This window comes from Vigna angularis, chromosome 2 (genome assembly GCF_016808095.1).
Source record: "Vigna angularis cultivar LongXiaoDou No.4 chromosome 2, ASM1680809v1, whole genome shotgun sequence".
Taxonomy (NCBI): Eukaryota; Viridiplantae; Streptophyta; class Magnoliopsida; order Fabales; family Fabaceae; genus Vigna; species Vigna angularis.
In genome coordinates this window covers 38752246-38771296 of record NC_068971.1, presented here as the reverse complement: position 1 = coordinate 38771296, position 19051 = coordinate 38752246, and the positions used below count along the sequence as shown (strand labels likewise).

Sequence of the window (19051 nt, the reverse complement as noted above, 5' to 3'; positions counted from 1 at the left end):
TAGGCTGGATTGATCCATCAAACAAAAATAAGTCATAAGTAATAATTCGTTTCACAAGAGAAATTAACAAGTAGGATAGACTGGCCTATCATTTTTTTTATTTTTAATTTGTTTTTAATTTTTTAAATTCTTTTATTTTTAAAATTTGGTTATGTATATAAATATTAAAAACATATTTAATTATATAAAATATTTTCTAAACTTTTTATTAGTTATTTAATATTTTTAAATAGATAAATTAAAACCCTTATTATAACTAATAATTAGAACAATTTGTAAGTGTTTATTATTTTAATTACAATATTATTATATATTAAAGATATAATATAAAACTTAATTTTTAAATTAAATTTTATTTTATTTTTTAATTAAAAAAACAATAGAATCGATTAAACTAGACATGTTAAATTGACAAATTGATATGTCAGACAAAAAAAATTGATCGGTTGAAATTTTTAATGTCCCTCTATCTCATTTTGGATGGATTGATAAGCCAGTTCATCAAACCTAATTCGTTTTACCACCCCTAGTAAAAAAATATCATAATATATATTCTATATTTTTTCACACAATTTTGTTTTAAGCAATCAACAATTTTTTTTTAAATTAAATATCTAAAATATTAACTACTTCAGTTTAAATTTCTTACATTATGTACATCAATCACTTCTGTTGATGCGATCATCATTATCATTTTAAAACATGTAATTAATTACAATAAACAGAGATAAAAAAAGGTAAGAAATTAAACCAAAATAATTTTTTAAGACTTAAATTATTATTTTTTAAACATTTCAAAATTAATGGAACTCAGATTAAAGATGAATGATACAATACATACTAAAATAATAGAAAAGAAAGTCTCCAAAAATATGTAACATTGGCATCAATGCCTAATTTTGTTTTCTTAAAATAGTCGAAATTAAAACCCCGCAAAACCCTAACAAGGTGAGTGCAATCACCGGTCGATGGCGTGCAATGGCTCTGGCTGCCAATCCGGTTCGTGCTACAAAGACGAAGACGCAACATCTAATCAACCAATTAAATCCGAAGAAACCGATTCAACAAACCCTACCAATGTCTGCATCAAGTGCAAGCTCAACGACGCTGTTTCCGGCTACGGCGGAATCGACGACGGCCGTTTCTGCGCCGATTGCTTCAAAACCAACTTATTCGGAAAGTTTCGTTTCGCTGTCACTTCAAACGCCATGATCACGCCCACTGATAAGGTTCTCGTTGCCTTCTCAGGTGGCCCTTCTTCCAGGTCAGTTCAGACCCAATCCCCTTTTTATTTATTTTCCCTTTAAATCTCTTTAATTAATGATTTTAAAATGTTGGGCTGATTTAAATTTTGATTACTGTATTTAATGGAGAATAAAAGGTGTGTGTATGTGTGTTTTGTTTAGGGTAGCTTTGCAATTTGTGCATGACATGCAAGAGAGGGCTCAGAGGAACTTTGATGCGAGTAGGGATAGGTCTTTGCCGGTCTTTGGTGTTGGAGTTGTGTTTCTTGATGAGAGTGCCGTCTTATCTATTCCTTCCAGTGAAATGGAGGAAACTGTTGAAGTTATTAGAGAGGTTGTGTCTTGTTTAGCGTCGCCGTGGAAGGAGTTGCATATTGTTCCCATTGAGACGGTTTACTCGTCGGATTCTGGTGATGGGAAGGAGAGGCTAATTAAGGTAATGAACACGGTCACTGATCCGACGGGAAGGGAGGATATGTTGCTCTGTATGCGAATGTTGGCGCTGCAAAAAGTACGTTTCTGGATGACTGTCTTACGTAATAATTTATAATTTTTTATTTGACATCTTTTAATACATTTGATTTTTAATATGCATATATTAAGTTCAGTATCCTATTATTTTTAAAATGAATGTATCCCGTATCTTGATATGTAACATATACACACGATACATGTAAAGTATCCGTGCATCATAGCTTACTATTGTTGCCTCTGAAGCTTGTAGACATACATATGTTTATATGAAAACGAGTTTGTTTGAAAATTTTTATGATGTTTGTACAGGTTGCTTCAGAATGTGGGTATAACAGGATCGTTCTGGGATCATGCATTTCTAGGATTGCTTGCCATGTCATTTCAGCCGCCGTGAAGGTTTGTTACTGGATTATACTTAGTCACAGTCATTATTGTCGGTTGAGGGAATTAAGAATTATTGTCATGATTTGTGAATCAGCTTGCCAAATTGAATGTTCTTCACTCTAAACATTGCCTGCTTGCGGAGTTTCTCATGTGTTTTGTCTTGTCAATTTTGACCTATGAAGCTCTGACAATTGAAATAAAATCTTACGATTTCATAAATTATTTGTTTTTTTTTTTACTTTCAAAGATTAATTAAGATAACGAAATATTGAATTAGTCATTTATCTAATTTAATTTTTTACATAATTAATACATTAATTAGTAAAATTCATTTTTTAATACATATAAAAGGACAAATAGTGGCAACAAATGTAAATAAAAGAGGAATTTGTGGGCAGAAACCCCGCCCTGCCCTGGTTTATAGGTCCGGCATGCTGGTGACCCTGCCGCCACGAAGTCCATAATCCCTACCTTCCTCGATTCTCTGTCACAACAAGTCCGATTGGAGTCCCATCCTCGAATCTAAGGACACTATGCCATCCCACAAGGAGAGAGCCATGGTGGCAGCATCCACCCGTGGCGTCAAGAGGATTGACAACAAAGCCATTGCAAAGGCTTACCGCCATCACTTCCATTGCCACTGCAAAGGCTCACTGCTGTCATTTCCTGTGCGACTGCAATACATCCAAAGAGTTGAGCTGCATCACTTCCAGTGTTTTCAAGGACTGACTGCGTCACTTCCAGTGCATTCAATGGTTAGGCCATGTCCGGTCCAAGATAAGTTGTCTGACATCATGTTGTACAGCACCTGTTGGGTCTCCATGCAGTGGTGCATTGAAAGTGAGGAAACGGCTTCCCATTTACGCAACCAAGCTTCATAGATTTTGAAGCATTAAATTAGAAGAGTTAGTTGTTGAAATTATACACATACTCTTAGGTGCTTCTCATTTGATGCATTAACTCCCCATGTAAACATTTTGTGAAGTGCATAAGAGACTCTTAGACAGTTAAAAGTTTTGTAAAAGGAGTAACGTTATCTGGTTGCTGTGTCTACTGATGAGGAGTATCACTGCTGATTTTTTTTCATTTGGTTAGTACAATTCAACTGCTATATTCTTGATTGCCTGAGCTGCAATAAAAAAAGTTTTCTCTGAAGAGCGATCATCAATATAATGGGATTGAGAATGCATGTTGAGTGTTAACTATGCCTATTTTTGACGTATTGAATGGAGTGATCTTTGGGTTAAAGGTGACATATGAAATCAGAAAGTCTAATACTATTAGCTTTCTCTCTTTTTTTGCAAGTTAAGCTTTCTATTACTGGATTATTTTAGGATTTGTGTCATTGGCTCATTGCTCTTGATAAAATTATGTGTAGTAATCCTTGGGACTTTGTCTATATTCTTACTCTCTCTTTCATTCTAAATAAGGAATGGCCTTGTATAATCAATTCAGATGTCCTCGTTTTAACAGGGTCAAGGATACTCATTGCCTGCAGATATACAATATGTTGATGCTAGATCGGAAGTTCCTGTTGTACTTCCTCTGCGTGACTGTTTTGCCCAAGAGATCAACATGCTTTGCCACCTTGATGGGTTTGTAGTCCTCTAGACATGTTAAACATTGACGAGAATAGAAATTAGTGTTTTTGTTTGTTTCTTCTGTTATAAGTTGTGTAATTTCACTTTATTTTGCATGTGGTCTTCTATGTTTATCGGACTGAATTATATAAATCTTACTTAATGTATGTGTCTCATCTCTTTTTGGCAGGGCAGTCTAAAGACTGTGAAGTTGTCTACAGGTCCGTGCTCTAGCATTAATCGCTTGGTATCATCTTTTGTGTCTTTATTGCAGGTATAATTTGGTGTGCCCTCAATCCTTTTATATCCTGGAGACATGTAATGATATATAAAGAAAGTCAGTTCTTGTTACTGTGTGTGTTTCAATATGAGCCATCGGTTTTTTATGACTCCATTGACTCGGCCTTTGAGTCAAGTTCTGTCACTAGATGTTTTAGGCTATTGTGTGGCTTAATGCTTGCTTTTGTGGAAGATGCCATTTTTTGTTTAAAAGATCTACTTTAGCAGGAACTTAAATTTAATCAGAAAATAAGTAGTTGAATACCTATTTTGCAGGAAGAAAACCCATCTCGAGAGAGTACAATTGTAAGAACAGCCGGTAAACTCACTCCTTTTCAATTCAATAGGATTCCAGAGATCATTGATGGAAATGTTCCTTTGGCGACTCGAAGACGACAGAAGAGATATAATCTCAAATCAAATGAGTCTGTTTCCTCTGAATCTTTCTGTCCTCTCTGCAACAGCCCACTCAACAAGAGTGAGATTGTTGATTGGAGCAATATGGATAGCCACAGAAATAGTGACAGTTTTTACAATACCTGCTGTTCAAGTTGTCAGTTTCAGATTCTTCCAAGTGATTCAACATCAATCGAACAATTTTATATGGATTTACCTCAACCAATGGTTAGCCGAGCAAAGCAAGCTAGCCATGGTAATTTGAGTCTGCTAAGGTGAGAATTTGTTTTGCTATCAATATCAGTTGGTTGTATTTCAAATTTGTTATTAACTCATGCCACTCCGACCTTGGTCACTGCTGCTAGCCTTGTTGATTCCTACAAATTTGTCGGTGTAATCTGTTTTCTTATTGCTAATTTTGACTAGTATATGTCATTGTTAAATGAAAGTACAAGTATGGTAAAAGAAATTACATGAATATCAGAATTTTGGATAATCTGTTTCTTTGGCTTTGTTAGTATTCGTCAAATATAATGGACCCTCTTGAATCCATGTCTGATAATTAATTGTGATGATGAAATTCCTGAATCAAATGGTTTGACATTAAATTCTTTTAACTATCATTAGGAAACAGCCGTACTTTAATTTAGGTCAGGTTGTCCAGTCTTCGGGTTTTTTTTTCCCGTAAAGGGTTATTTCTCTTGTTCATGCCTTTGGTTAAGACATTGCTTGATATACATACCTATGCTTTTTTTCGGTGTATGCACACTTAATTGCCTGAGTTATTATGGTCAATATTATTAATTGTGATTATGCTTTCTTTGAAGTATGCTTGAAAGATACTATTTATTTTATGGTAGGAACTTAATTGTGATTATGGCTTTCTTTGAAGTATGCTTATATTCTTGTTTTCAGGGAGCAAATACAAGATTTTCTGCTTTCTGATGGTGAAGATGAAAAATAAGATTACTTGACTGACTGTTAGAGGTTTCTTTTTGCCTGTGGCTATACAAAGAGTTATAAAGCACTGAGATCCACTGGCCTCATTCGGATCGTGGTTGTTGATTATCTGGGATACTATTTGAGAGCATATTTTAGCGGGGATAGAATAGATAATGTTTTGTATCCTTGGCAATTCAAAGAGTGATAAAGCAGACTACGGGCGTCCAGGTTGTTTATTGGCTTTATCAACATCAAGGTTATTTAGATACTGCTTTAGCATTGATTTTGCGCCTATTTAATGGGAAGTGTTGGCCTTCTACACCAATAAAGAAATCATTTTGTAACTTCTGATTAGTATGTGTGACATTGTTTTTGGAAGAAATGAGTGAAAATAGACAATTATTTATCGATGTTTTATTATATAAAATAGAGAGACATTAAGATTGTGATTTTGAAGATATAGAAACCTTGAAATCTTACAGTTTTTCCTCAATTTGGATAAAAGGTTTGATAGGTCATATTAACTATCACAATGTTGGTTGACAGAGTTTAGCAATTACTTTTGAATGTGGTGAATTTAATGCATATTTAATTCATGAGCGAACAAATAAGACACTAGATATCAAGAGTTGAAGTGAAGAACATCAACAAACAAAAAAAGTTCTTATCAATTTGATTCTTAAATAACTGTTATAACACGCTAATTACAAATAAACCGGTATACACTTTTTTGTTTAAAATATTCTCTTCTCTTACTTTCTTAAATTACATATTATTACTACTCACCTAACTTTTATAAAAAACAAACTGGGAAAATTTAGATAATATGTCTATCAAAATATACATGTAAGTCCGATGAAAATATACATGTATGATTAGATAAAGTCTTTACAAAACATACTTGTATACCAAACATAAACAATTTTCAATATTTTAGGAATTTGTAGTAAAGCAAAGAAAGATTTCAAAATTCTTTTACAAAAAGTTTTCGAGAATTTATTGTAAACTTTAAATTCTCATAAAAATTACTTAATGTTAAGAATGTACAAAAACATAATTTTTTCTGCATAAGAATTTTAAACTGTATAGAAAAACTACCTCCCAAGTTTCTTGATCTCAAAATTTCATAAGAAATTATCTTAAAGATTTAAATAAGTAGAAAATATCCTACCAATTTTAAATTAAAAAGACTATCCATTAACATATTTGTGAATTTTAATCCATAAACATTCCAGATTAACTACTGATGAGAAAATTTATACAACAAAGATTAAATATGCTAAAACTAATAATGTTAATTAAGATTGATATATAAAACATAATACAGACATGGGAAGAAGAAAGTTACATTATTATTATTATTATTTAGAGATAAATAAATTTTTAGATAGAGTTTGTACCTTAAAGTACTAATCTCTTCTTCCTATTAGTATTTGCCTTTATAAAATTAGATGCTTTAACATTATTTTTTTTGTAGAAGAAGAAAGTTTAGTCAAACATTGGATGAATGGTATATTAATGATAAACTGTAATGATTTAATTTTAAAAAAAATTAAAGAATCAAATTTACAGTAAAAAGTTACAAGAGTTAAAATATGTGAAACTATACAAACTAAAAATTCATATAAATCTTTACAAAAAGTCAATTACTATGTCTTTATGTGTTTCTTCACCATTAATGAGACTGTTTTTTTATTCTCATTCTATTTCCTATTGACCAGACTCACTTTTTTTCCACTCCTCCATGTTTTTTTGCTGATAGAAAAAAAAACATTGGATCTCAGAGTAAATTACGAACAAAAAAAGTCTGAATAGATTAAAACAAAAAAATGCCCTAAAACTTTAGAAACGGTGCGTCAAAGCCCTTTCCTTCTCCCCCAACAAAAAGACGGTGCTTTCAGAGTTTCAGAGGAAGTGAAGACTAACATTAATTAGGGTAGAGGCCAAACCAGCACCATTTTGAGCTTTGGGTATTTATCAACTTCTCTCTTTTTACTCTTCTTGTCCAAAAGAATTTTCAGTTTCCTTGTCCCTGGAAGAATTTTACACGTCTTGGTAGGGCAAATTCTGTAAATTTTTTAGTTTTTTTTTTAACTATTTTATGTGATCCTGTATTTGATTCTTGCTTGTAGAATTGTTAATTTGTGTTTTGAATAGCTTCCGCAGCAAAATACTTATGTGTACTGTAGCCCTCATCCTGGTGCTAAGAAGTTATTTTCTAGATCTGAGTGTAATTTAAGTAAACAAGGTTAAAAGTTGTGATCACATTCCCAGTCACAGTTTCATAAAGATTTTGATATTGTAGGAAATTACGGATAAATGTGACCGGTGGTCATCATTGCAGTTTCAGTGACTCTGAAACCCTAGGGGTTGTGGCTGAAATACTAATTGGAGTCTGTTTCTTAAAACCTTGCAGGTAAGAAATGTAATGAATTGTAATTACATGCTTACATTCCTAAATTCCTGGTTTTGAATTTTGACTAGGTTGTTTTTCCTGTAGGAAATGGGTGAACGATGTCATTCAGATGCTCCGTTAGATACTATTTCCAGTGGGAGTGAGGAACACTTGATCTCTCATTTACCAAAAGAATGTAAGATTGGATCCATTAGTTTGGATGAAAATGATGATGATTATCCTGTGCCACGACCTGGAATGATCTTTAGGTCAGAAGCTGAGGCAAGATTGTATTACACAAAATATGCCGACCAAATGGGCTTCAGCGTCAAGACTAGAACCTCAAAAAGGGGAGGTGAAGGCCAAGTTAAATATTTGATACTTGTATGTTCCGAGAGATCAAGAACTGGTATTGATGAATCAAAGAAACAGTATTGTACTGCTAGGATAAATTTGACTTTACGTAAAGATGGAACCTATCAAATTAGTGCAGTTACTCTCGGTCATAATCATGAATTGGGTTCTCAGAGAATTACTATTGAGATGAAGTGTATAAGGAAATTGGATCCAGAAGTTATTGACATGGGTGTTAAGAAGATATCAGAGCAAAATAATTGCGGAAATTACCTTCAGACAGAAAGACAGTGGATTAGAGGAAATGGAGATGGTGATGCTCTTCAGAAGTATTTGGTGAGGATGCAAGAACAAGATAGAAACTTCTTCTATGCAATTGAGTTGGATGATTTGTTCAGCGCGAAGAATATATTTTGGTCTGATGGAAGGAGTAGAGCTGCATATGAATCTTTTGGTGATGTGGTGACAGTTGATACTACATGCCTTTCCAATCACTACAAAGTGCCACTTGTAACTTTCATTGGAGTTAACCATCATGGGCAATCTGTACTGTTTGGTTGTGGGTTGTTATCATCTGACGACTCAGAGTCATTTGCTTGGTTGTTCGAATCATTGTTGCATTGCATGTCTGGTGTACCCCCACAAGGAATCGTAACAGATCATTGCTGCAGGGCCATGCAGAAAGCAGTTGAAACTGTATACCCCTCCATTCGACATCGATGGTGTTTGTCAAATATAATGGAAAAGCTTCCCCAACTAATCCATGAGTATGCTAATTGCAAGTCCTTAAGAGATCGTATGCATAATGTTGTCTATGAGACACCAACAACAGATGAATTTGAGGGAAAATGGAAGAAGATTTTGGAGGATTTTGACCTCAAAGACAATAAATGGTTGAAGGAATTGTTCCTTGACCGACATCGCTGGGCTCCTTCCTTTGTAAGAGGTGGTTTTTGGGCTGGAATGTATACTAATCCGCAAAGTGAAAGTAGGCATGAAATTTTTGATGGATTTATAAACCAACAAACAACTTTGAAGCAATTTGTTGATCAGTACAATAATGCCTTGCAGTATAAGGCTGAGAAGGAGTATATAGCTGACATACATTCATCCAGTAATAGTCAGACTTGTGTTACCAAATCTCCAATTGAGAGGCAGTTTCAATCTGCTTACACTCATGCAAAGTTTCTGGAGGTTCAACGTGAATTTGTTGGAAAGGCTGATTGTAACGTTTTTGTTGCTTGTGAAGATGGTTCTATTTGTCGCTACAATGTGATAGAGGATATGATAACAGAGGATAAGCCTAAGGAATCCGTGGTTGAAGTCATATATAACAGGGAAGATTGTGATATAAAATGCAACTGTGGCTTGTTTGAGTTTAGAGGTATACTTTGTAGGCACTCGCTTGCAGTACTATCACAAGAGAGAGTGAAGGAGGTCCCGTGTAAATATATTTTAGACAGATGGAAAAAAAATATTGTGAGGAAGCATGTTTGTATAAAAACCAGCTATGGTGTTGTGCATTTTGAACCTCAAGTGCAGAGGTTTGATCTGTTATGCAAACAATTCAATAGTATTGCTGCTGCTGCTGCTGAATTTGAGGGTACAAGTTCTTTTGTAAAGGATACCCTATGTAACTTGAAGGAGAAACTTGACTCATGGACATCGTTACCGATAAACTCTTCTCTTGTGGATGTAGAGAAACACAACAATATGATACATTGAACATGAAGTTTTTAAGGATAAAATATTTTTTGAATTGATGTAAATATGACTAACTTTAGTTGCAAAAGTTATCTTATGGATTTTGATTATCATAATTCTATAATTTTTGAATGGTTACTGTTGATACCTTTTAATGAAATGGATTTAACTAGTTCTTGTGCAATACAGCCGGACGTACATAAAGAATATATAAGATGCTTTAGCAACTGAACTATATATTAAAATTATTAAGAGATATAGGATTATAACATCAACTATAACATCCTTGGTGAGAGTAGCTTGTCGAGATTTAGGATTATACAACTTCTATCCTCCAATAGAATTATATCCAATCAAAATCAAAGACATCTCTTTATTATCTAATTTTTTCTTCAATTGATCTAATACATGTTTATAACACACAAAATCAAATATTTTCAAATGAGTAACACTTGGTTTTACCTCAAACCATACTTCCTTAGGTGTAACACCTTTCAATCTCTTTGTTGGAGATTTGTTCAGAATATAAGTAGTTATCAACACAGTCTCTCTCTACATAAAATTTGACAACCTTTTACTCTTTAACATACATATAACCATATTCAATATGGTTATGTTTGTCCTCTCTGTTGTTCCATTGTGTTGTGGTGTATAAGGAGGAGTAATCTCATGTACTATACTCTTATTTTCACAAAATTCTTTAAACTCAATGGAGATATACTTTCCTCCTTCATCTGTGCTAAATATTTTAATCCTCTTCCCACTCTGTCTTTCTACCATACATTTAAACTTTTGGAACACTTGCAACACTTCACATTTTCTTTTAATAAAGTATGTTCAACTCTTCCTAGTCCAGTCATCAACAAACAACATAAAATACTTGTTGCCCCTAGGTGTTTCTGTCTGATTGGACCACAAACATCTTAGTATATCACTCCCAATTTCTCTGTTGTCTTTTAGGGAAAATATTTTTGAAAACTCCCACTGGTTTGCTTGCACTGAATGCACTCCTTACACATTGTTTCTGGTATGCTAACCATAGGTAAGCCATTCACCATATCCTTTTGGCTTAATTGAGATAAATCTCTAAAATTCAGATGTCCAAACCTAAGATGCCATAACCATTCTACATTGTTTTCTGATGCAGCAAATCATTGGTGTTTGACTGCATTCATCACCACACGAAAAGTCCTATTTTTGTGACAAATCAGCCTGGACAATGATTCTCTTGTTATGATAAAAACTACCGAGAAATTGTTCTCCATTTTCATCACAAACCCTTTCTGAAGTAATTGGCCTAGACTGGGCAGGTCAGTCTTTAGGCCTGACATATATAGAGCTTCTTCAATCACTACTTCTCTCCCATCACCATTCCTTAAGACCACCCTTCCAGAACGTTATACTGTTAGACTTCTGTCATCAGCAAATTTAATTTTTTCATGCATAACTTCTTGCATTTTCACAAACCATTCCTTCTGCTCTTTGTTCTTTCTCTCCTTTGCTCTCTGTTTCTTTCTTCTCCTTTGAAACCCTAAAACATGTTCTCATATCATTAACAAGTTCATGTACCTTATCAAAGTATTATGCCATAGTTTCACTTTTATTCATGGTCAAAATTTCAAACTGCCTTCTTAACGTTTGCAGCCTTACCTTTTAGTTTATATCACCATCATCGTAGGTCTTCACCAAAATCTCCTAGATTTCCTTGGCAGTTGCTGCTTTGAAAATTTTTGTTGAAAATCTTTGGGCTCACACATTGATATATGAGGAACCTTGCCTTGCTATCTAACTTCTGCTGCAATTTGTAGCTTCTTTTTTCCTCATCAGTTGCCTTGTTGCCTGGCTCCTCAAGACCATACTCTATCACCTTTGCCACATCCTGGAAGCCAAAGATGGCTAACATCTTGATTTTCCAGTCATCAAACATCTTCCCATCAAAAATTGGAAGTGGCTCATGTATTCCTCCAAACCTTGCCAGATTGTTTCTTGATCAAGTATTGAAACTTCTTGGACCACCTTGTTTCACCTGAAAGGATTTTGCACTTCCAAAAAACACTTCTTGCTAGAATACAAACTCCACCAGACCTTGATCTCACCCACATTCCCACACAGATATTTTCTATTAAGCTCTTCATACCATCCAAGGTTTCAAAGAAGAAGAAAGAAACGGAGAGCAGAGAGCAGAAGGAATAGAGAAAAAAGCTTCTTGTGAATGTATACATTTATAAGAGAAATACAACCGAACAATTGATTCTGTTTTTTATTTATACAACAACATTAATAAGCTCGACATTCATACTTGTATCTGGATGGTCATACCTAAGTCCATGGTATACATAAGATGTTTGTTTAACTTTGTATGAAATGTGATGAAAGATGAATTATGATATTATGTGTTTGTTTCTTTTAGCATCAGTTTACCCTTTGTACGTTTCTTTGTCTATGTCTGTTTGTATGTTCTTGTTTTCTCCTTTGCAATGATTACTTTAATGGTGTGAGTTTAGGGACACGTCTTTCAATTGATCCAACGAGTAATGCAGACGAAACATTGACAAGGTTAAATTTTAATTCTCCATGAGTAAGTCTTCAACCTTCTAAATCTCAAATTTCGAAGTCAAGTTATCATATTTTTAGTATTTATTTTAGTAGTTTGTACTAGTAAAATGGAATATTACATATACAAAATTATATAATTTTATATTATTTACTTCATATATATATATATATATATATATATTTTAATAGATATTATATGTATATACTGTTAATATGTGTCTTTTATTTTTTTTTAGATGAGCAGCTGAAATTAATTAGGTACGGGGTGAAGAAAAATGAAAACTAAAAATGGAGTACAATCTTCTCATTTTAGAATATTATGTAAATTTTTCTTGTAAAACTTTTCAAATTTTAAAGAAAATTATTTTTCCTAATTATTATGTATATTTTTAATTTAGTATGAATTTTCTTTTGGATAGAAATTTCTAAATAATACATTAATAAATCTACTTTCTTTTGCAGATTTAAAATTTATAGGATGTTTTCCATTATTATTTTAAGTGTACAACCAAATTTCTTTTAAAATCTTTTAGATCCAATTTTATGTACGGTCTAAATTTGTAGATAGGTAATATATATAAGTAAAAAATTATTTATGTATTTTGATTAATTGCTTTTGAAACAACAAAAGTTTAAAACATAAATGTTTCGTATGAGACGCAAGTGTTATACAAGAGATAATATAAAACGAAATAAATTTTGTATGTTAAATATGTTTATGTTTCGTCTAATAATAAAAACTATATTAGACTTATGCATTTATGAACTTAATTTATGTGGTAAAGAATGTTTTCATCTTAGACATTTACAATAAAATTTAACAAAGTGTAAGTTAATATTAAAGATTTCTTAAAAGATATGTTAAAACTGCTTCTCACTATGTTTCAAACAATAGTCAAATTCTTAATTATGAATGATTGCTTACTCAAATAATAATTTGGCTGTTTTGGCAATGAGTAATTAAGGTTTTAAATAATACTCATTTAAATCTTTACAACATTAGTTTATTAAATAAAACTCAAAGATTACCTTACATTTATTCTCTTCTCTTACTTTCTTAAATTACAAATAAACCAGTATACATTTTTTTTGTTAAAATATTCTCTTCTCTTACTTTCTTAAATTACATATTATTACTACTTACCTAACATTTATAAAAGGGTTAAATATGTTTTTAGTCTCTTAAGTATCAGACGATTTTGTTTTTAGTCCATACTCAGAACTTTGATGGTTTTTAGTCCTTATTGTTTTGAAACTCTGACTAATAGTCCTTAAAATTGGACGGTGTTAAGTTTTAGTAGATGTGGCAAACGGCGATGCCACGTGATCACTTATCTGCTCTATTCTCTATCTGCCACGTTGGATGTTTAAGTGTTGAACTGAGATTAAGTTAGTTAATTACGTTGTTCATTGAAATCAGATATAGGGTTCACAAATTGTCAAATTAAATTTTTGAATTGGGGGAAAGGAAAAGTAGTTTTACTCGAAGCATTGTAGTGGAAACCTTTCACAGGAAGCATTGTATCTTGGTGGTCCTTGCGGTGGTGGTTGCGGTGGTCGTTCCGGTGGTCGTGAAAGACAAGCGTAAAGACAAGCGTAAAGGTAAGTTAAGCTATTGTTTTTCTGTTTCGGTTATGGTTGTTCCAATTTGTGCGTAAAGCGTTGATGTCTGAATGTAGGTCTAGAAATGGTTTTCGACATTTGTTTGCATCACATGGGGAAGTTTGTTAGTAATAAGGGGCTACAATATGTTGGAGGAGAGATACACTTGATCCAGATCGTTGGTCGTATTTTGAAGTAGTTGGAATAGTTAAAGAATTTAAGTATGATGCAGACTTCAAACTTTGGTGGAAGGGGTCCAAACAAAGGCTGATGAATAATGTGAGATTATTGAGTGATGATAGTGAAGCACTGTACTTGGCTAATTATGCAAAGGAGAATAAGGAAGAGGTAGAAATCTATGTTCAACATGTTCCTAGTGAGGCAGTGGAAGTTCACTTTCTTAGTTGTGGTGAAGTGGCTGAGGAAATGGAAGAGGGTGATGTTGAAAAAGGAAACATAGACACGAAGGAAGTGGTTTCCAAAGTGGATGAGATTGTTCAAGAGGGTGGAATGGGTGTAAAAGAGGGTGAGGAAGAGTGTGATGGTGGTCATGAACAACAAGAGGTTGAAATGGGTGAGGAACAAGAAGAGTTTGGTGGTGGTCATGAACAACAAGAGGTTCAAATGGGTGAGGAAGAAGAGTGTGATGGTGGTGAGGAACAACAAGAGGTTGAAATGGGTGAGGAAGAAGAAGAGTTTGGTGGTGGTCATGAACAACAAGAGGTTCAAATGAGTGAGGAAGAAGAAGAGTGTGATGGTGGGGATGAACAACAAGAGGTTGTAATGGGTGAGGAAGAAGAAGAGTGTGATGGTGATGATGAACATGAACAGGTTCAAATGGGTGAGGAAGAAGAAGAGTGTGATGGTGATGATGAACATGAAGAGGTTCAAATGGGTGAGGAAGAAGAGGAGGTTGTTGGTCGTGATGAATATGATTATCTTCGGGAAGAAGAGGAATGAGGGAATGTTGTTGAGGGGGAAGTAGAAGCTTCAGCTGAAGAATGTATGGATGACAGTGAAGAGGACATAATGGCTAATGAAGATGATGGGTTTGATATTCAGAATGATAGGGTGGACCAATTTCGGAGAAACATTAATCCAGTTTTGGATAGGTGGAATAGAATGAAAAAGAAGAAGAAATGTGTGACTAGAAGAGGCAATGTTGGGGAAGGTTCATTTATACTGAATGAAGAAGTTGGAGATCATGACATGAATGAACAATACAATGGTGATGAATTGGATTCAAATGTAGATAGTGATGAGGATGTGAGGTTTTCAAAGGGGAAGTTTAAAAAGTATAGAAAAGATGATATGAACAAGAACTTCAGATTTGAATTGGGGATGTAGTTCTGTTCTTTAAAGGAATTTAAAAATGCACTATTGGAGCATAGTGTATTAAATGGAAAAGAGGTTAAGTTTGTGAAGAATGACCTCAACAGAGTAAGGGCAGTTTGTAAAAACAAATGTGGTTTTCTGATTATGGCTAGCAAGGTAGGAGGCAAGCAAACATTTAGGGTGAAAACCTTGGTTGGACGACACAGTTGTGGAAGGGTCTTTGGAAACAAAAGTGCAAATGTGAACTGGATTGCACAAGTATTAGTAGATAGGTTTGTAAATGTGGCTAACATGACAGTCAACCAAAAAATTGATGACATTAAGAAGTCATTCAGTGTTGGAATAACTGCTTGGAAAGCTGGAAAGGCCAAGCAAATTGCCTTGGATTCTTTGGTTGGTGATGAAGAGCGACAATACGGTCGCCTATATGATTATGTGGGTGAATTGGTAAGAGTGAAGGCTGGAACATTTAAAATTAAAGTCAATCAACCCCAACCAAGTTTGCCTCCAAGATTTGGCTCATTCTATATGTGTTTAGAGGGCTGTAAGCAAGGCTTCTTAGGAAGTTGCAGGCCCTTCATAGGGGTAGATGGTTGTCATCTGAAGACAACATATGGGGGTCAGTTGTTGGTGGCAGTGGGCAGAGACCCGAATGACCAATATTTCCCACTAGCTTTTGCTGTGGTTGAAAATGAATGCAAAGAGAGTTGGAGATGGTTTTTGACACTACTACTGGATGATATTGGAGGCATTGATTGTCAATGTTGGGTTTTCATCTCTGATCAACAAAAGGTATCTGAATTTAAATATTTCCCTATTTTAATTTTGTAGCAATTGGAATATTTACTATTGACCAGGACCTTTTCTGATTTCCAGGGACTAATGACAAACTTTTGTGATTTGCAGGGACTAATGACAGTTTTTGATGAGATCTTGGAAGGAGTGGAACATAGATTGTGCTTAAGGCACTTGTATAACAATTACAAGAAGAAGTTTGGTGGAGGAGTGCTTATTAGAGATCTTATGATGGGGGCTGCGAAGGCCACATTTAAACAGGATTGGGAAAAGAAAATGGGTGAGTTGTCCAATGTTAACATTGATGCTTACAATTGGTTGCTAGCTATTCCAACTAATTGTTGGTGTAAACATGCATTTAGTAGTTATCCTAGATGCGATGTCTTGTTAAACAATTTGTCTGAGTCATTTAATAGTACAATTTTACTAGCTAGAGACAAACCTATCATAACTATGATGGAATGGATTAGAACTTACATTATGAGGAGGTTTGCAACACTTAGAGAAAAAGCAAAGACATATACAGGAGCTGTGATGCCTAAACCACGAAATAGGCTTGATGGGGAAGTTGAGAAGAGTGGAAATTGGATTCCAACTTGGGCAGGGGCTGCAAAATTTGAAGTCACTCACGAGTTTACTATGGATAAATTTGTAGTTGACCTAAGTAACCATTCATGTAGTTGTTACTTTTGGGATTTGGTAGGAATTCCTTGCAGGCACGCTGTGGCTGCCATCAATTACAAACTAGAAAACCCTCAAGACTATGTACATCCTTATTACAAGAGAGAGGCTTATGAGACTTGTTATGGCCCTGAAATTGTTCCAATCAATGGACAACAAATGTGGTCAACTTCTGAATCTGGTTCCCTACTGCCTCCAATTTATAAAACACCCCCTAGGAGGCCTAAAAAACTAAGAAGAAGGGAGGCTGATGAATATGTGACTCATACAAAATTGTCAAAGAAGAATCTTGTTATGAAGTGTAGCAGCTGCAATGAATTTGGTCATAATGTAAGAACATGTAAAAGGGGAAAGAAAAAGGTACAAAATCAATGTTTTACAACTTCACTTATTTACACATTCAAACTTATTTACACTATGACAATTGCAATGTTGCTTACTTCCATTTATAGAACACAAGGGCCACTTCAACTGTAGGAGGATCTGGCAGCACAAGGGCCACTTCCAGTGCATGAGGTTCTCAACCAGAACCAGGTCCATCAACGTCACAAGGAGGAGCAACATCAACAAGGGGAAGAACAAGTGGCAGTGGAGCAGGAGCTGCATCAAGTGACCAAGGAGGAGGAACATCAAAACGGGGAAGAAGAAGTGGCAGTGGAGCAGGACCTGCATCAAGGCACCAAGGTGGAAGAAGAACATCCTCACGACTAGCTGCACAACATCTAGGGTCCCAAGCTAGTATCAATTGAAGATTTATTGTAGCCAACCCTTTATTTTAATGAGAATTTTGTAAGTCACAGTGACCCAGGGAACAATAGTAGTAGTGGGTACAGTGGTTGCTTTTAATATTTTTTGTAGTGGAAAGGGACCACTAAACTTATCTTATTTAATAGTCTGGGACCACTTCATATTATATCGTGCTTCGTGTTGTATTCCATCTTTGCATAATGCCAAGTTAACTTTATTTATTCCAAGTCCACATTTACAGATACTCTGCTTCTACTTTCTTATGCTGTGAACTCTTTTCTTTATTAACATATACCAGTAACAGTGGAATGTTAAAGGGAAAACAAACAACAACCACAATTTCCAGACAAACCTCATTCTATTAAACCATAATTCTTAATTACAATTCATCTTTAACAAAAACATAATACAAAAGAAAATTGTTAATGCCCATGACAAGACAAACAACAACAACATCATTTTCCCAACTTTCTTCTCTTCTTCTAATTTCCTTTTCAACTTGTCGTTCTTCTTCCTTAGATCCAATACAAGTTTTTCATTTTCCAAACACATTTGAAGTTCTTCACGTTTTCTTTCAAAGCTTCCTTCAATTTTAGAAACTCCTTCATCATGCCATTCAAAGTAATTACAACTTGAATTACTCTGCAATCAAAACAACACAAGATTAATTCAAAATTCAGCAAATGAAATGAAAGATTTAATCACTTACTGCCCAATTTCTACATCTATAAAACAATCTTCCTTTGTTCTTCACAGTAGTTGCCTTCAAAACCAACAATGTTTCACCACAACCACACAATTTAGAAGGTAACCGTGAAGATGATCCACAGCTTTGCGACTTAGACGAACCAATTGACCTTCGCGTCCAACCATTTCCTCCACTCTCACCTTTCATTTCACTACAAGAAAGCAATCCCTTCATCAGTTTTCCTGCCCACAAAAACCCTATATCCCAAATCCTCATATTGACACGAAGAATAGAAGAAGACCAAAACCAAAACATATGAACTTACCTCCTCAAGAACACCAACTCCAACCTTCAGATGTACCCAAGTTCTTTGCCCCCCAGCTGCAGCCACGAAGAAGAACCCAACTTCTTCAAATCTCATTTATAAAAGATCACGAAGTGCTCTTCACTTAATTTCAGTTCAACACTTAAACATCCAACGTGGCAGAGAGAGAATAGAGAAGATCAGTGATCACATGGCATCGCCGTTTGTCACATCCACTAAAACTTAACACCGTCCAATTTTAAGGACTATTAGTCAAAGTTTCAAAACAATAAGGACTAAAAACCATCAAAGTTCTGAGTAGGGACTAAAAACAAAATCGTCTGATACTTAAGAGACTAAAAACATATTTAACCCTTTATAAAAAACAAACTAGAAAAATTTATATAATATGTCTATCAAAATATACATGTAAGTCCGATGAAAATATACATGTATGATTCTTATGGATAAAATATTTTTTAAGGATAAATATTTTTTGAATTCAGGTAAATATGACTAACTTTAGTTGCAAAAGTTATCTTATGGATTTTGATTATCATAATTCTATAATTTTTGAATGGTCACTGTTGA

General features: G+C 34.3%; 2 protein-coding genes across 6 annotated transcripts; both read left to right on the top strand.

Annotated features, from left to right (window-relative positions):
* Positions 1-856: 856 nt before the first annotated feature.
* Positions 857-5698, top strand: LOC108326762 (cytoplasmic tRNA 2-thiolation protein 2). Its single transcript, XM_017560316.2, has 7 exons — positions 857-1264; positions 1407-1755; positions 2028-2114; positions 3576-3697; positions 3878-3956; positions 4238-4632; positions 5273-5698. The coding sequence occupies exons 1-7, from the start codon at positions 969-971 to the stop codon at positions 5319-5321; spliced, it is 1377 nt and encodes a 458-aa protein (XP_017415805.1). The 5' UTR covers positions 857-968; the 3' UTR covers positions 5322-5698.
* Positions 5699-7069: 1371 nt separating this feature from the next.
* Positions 7070-9888, top strand: LOC108326853 (protein FAR1-RELATED SEQUENCE 6). Of its 5 annotated transcripts, none has more exons than XM_052873411.1 (3): positions 7071-7269; positions 7644-7715; positions 7800-9888. In XM_052873411.1, exon 3 carries the CDS (start codon positions 7803-7805, stop codon positions 9771-9773), a length of 1971 nt encoding a protein of 656 aa, XP_052729371.1. In that variant the 5' UTR covers positions 7071-7269; positions 7644-7715; positions 7800-7802; the 3' UTR covers positions 9774-9888. The 5 variants fall into 5 exon arrangements, with proteins under 5 accessions (XP_052729373.1, XP_052729371.1, XP_017415929.1 ...); XM_017560440.2 differs by having other exon boundaries at positions 7072-7269; positions 7605-7715; XM_052873412.1 differs by having other exon boundaries at positions 7072-7269; positions 7457-7715.
* The last annotated feature ends 9163 nt before the right edge of the window (positions 9889-19051 follow it).

Excerpts from the sequence above, each read along its gene's own strand:
- LOC108326853 (XM_052873413.1), top strand. The coding sequence starts at position 7,803 with ATGGGTGAACGATGTCATTCAGATGCTCCGTTAGATACTATTTCCAGT.
- LOC108326762 (XM_017560316.2), top strand. The coding sequence starts at position 969 with ATGGCGTGCAATGGCTCTGGCTGCCAATCCGGTTCGTGCTACAAAGAC. Across the intron at positions 2,115-3,575 it reads TCATTTCAGCCGCCGTGAAG|GGTCAAGGATACTCATTGCC; the intron begins GTTTGTTACTGG and ends TCGTTTTAACAG. Across the intron at positions 3,698-3,877 it reads ATGCTTTGCCACCTTGATGG|TCTAAAGACTGTGAAGTTGT; the intron begins GTTTGTAGTCCT and ends TTGGCAGGGCAG.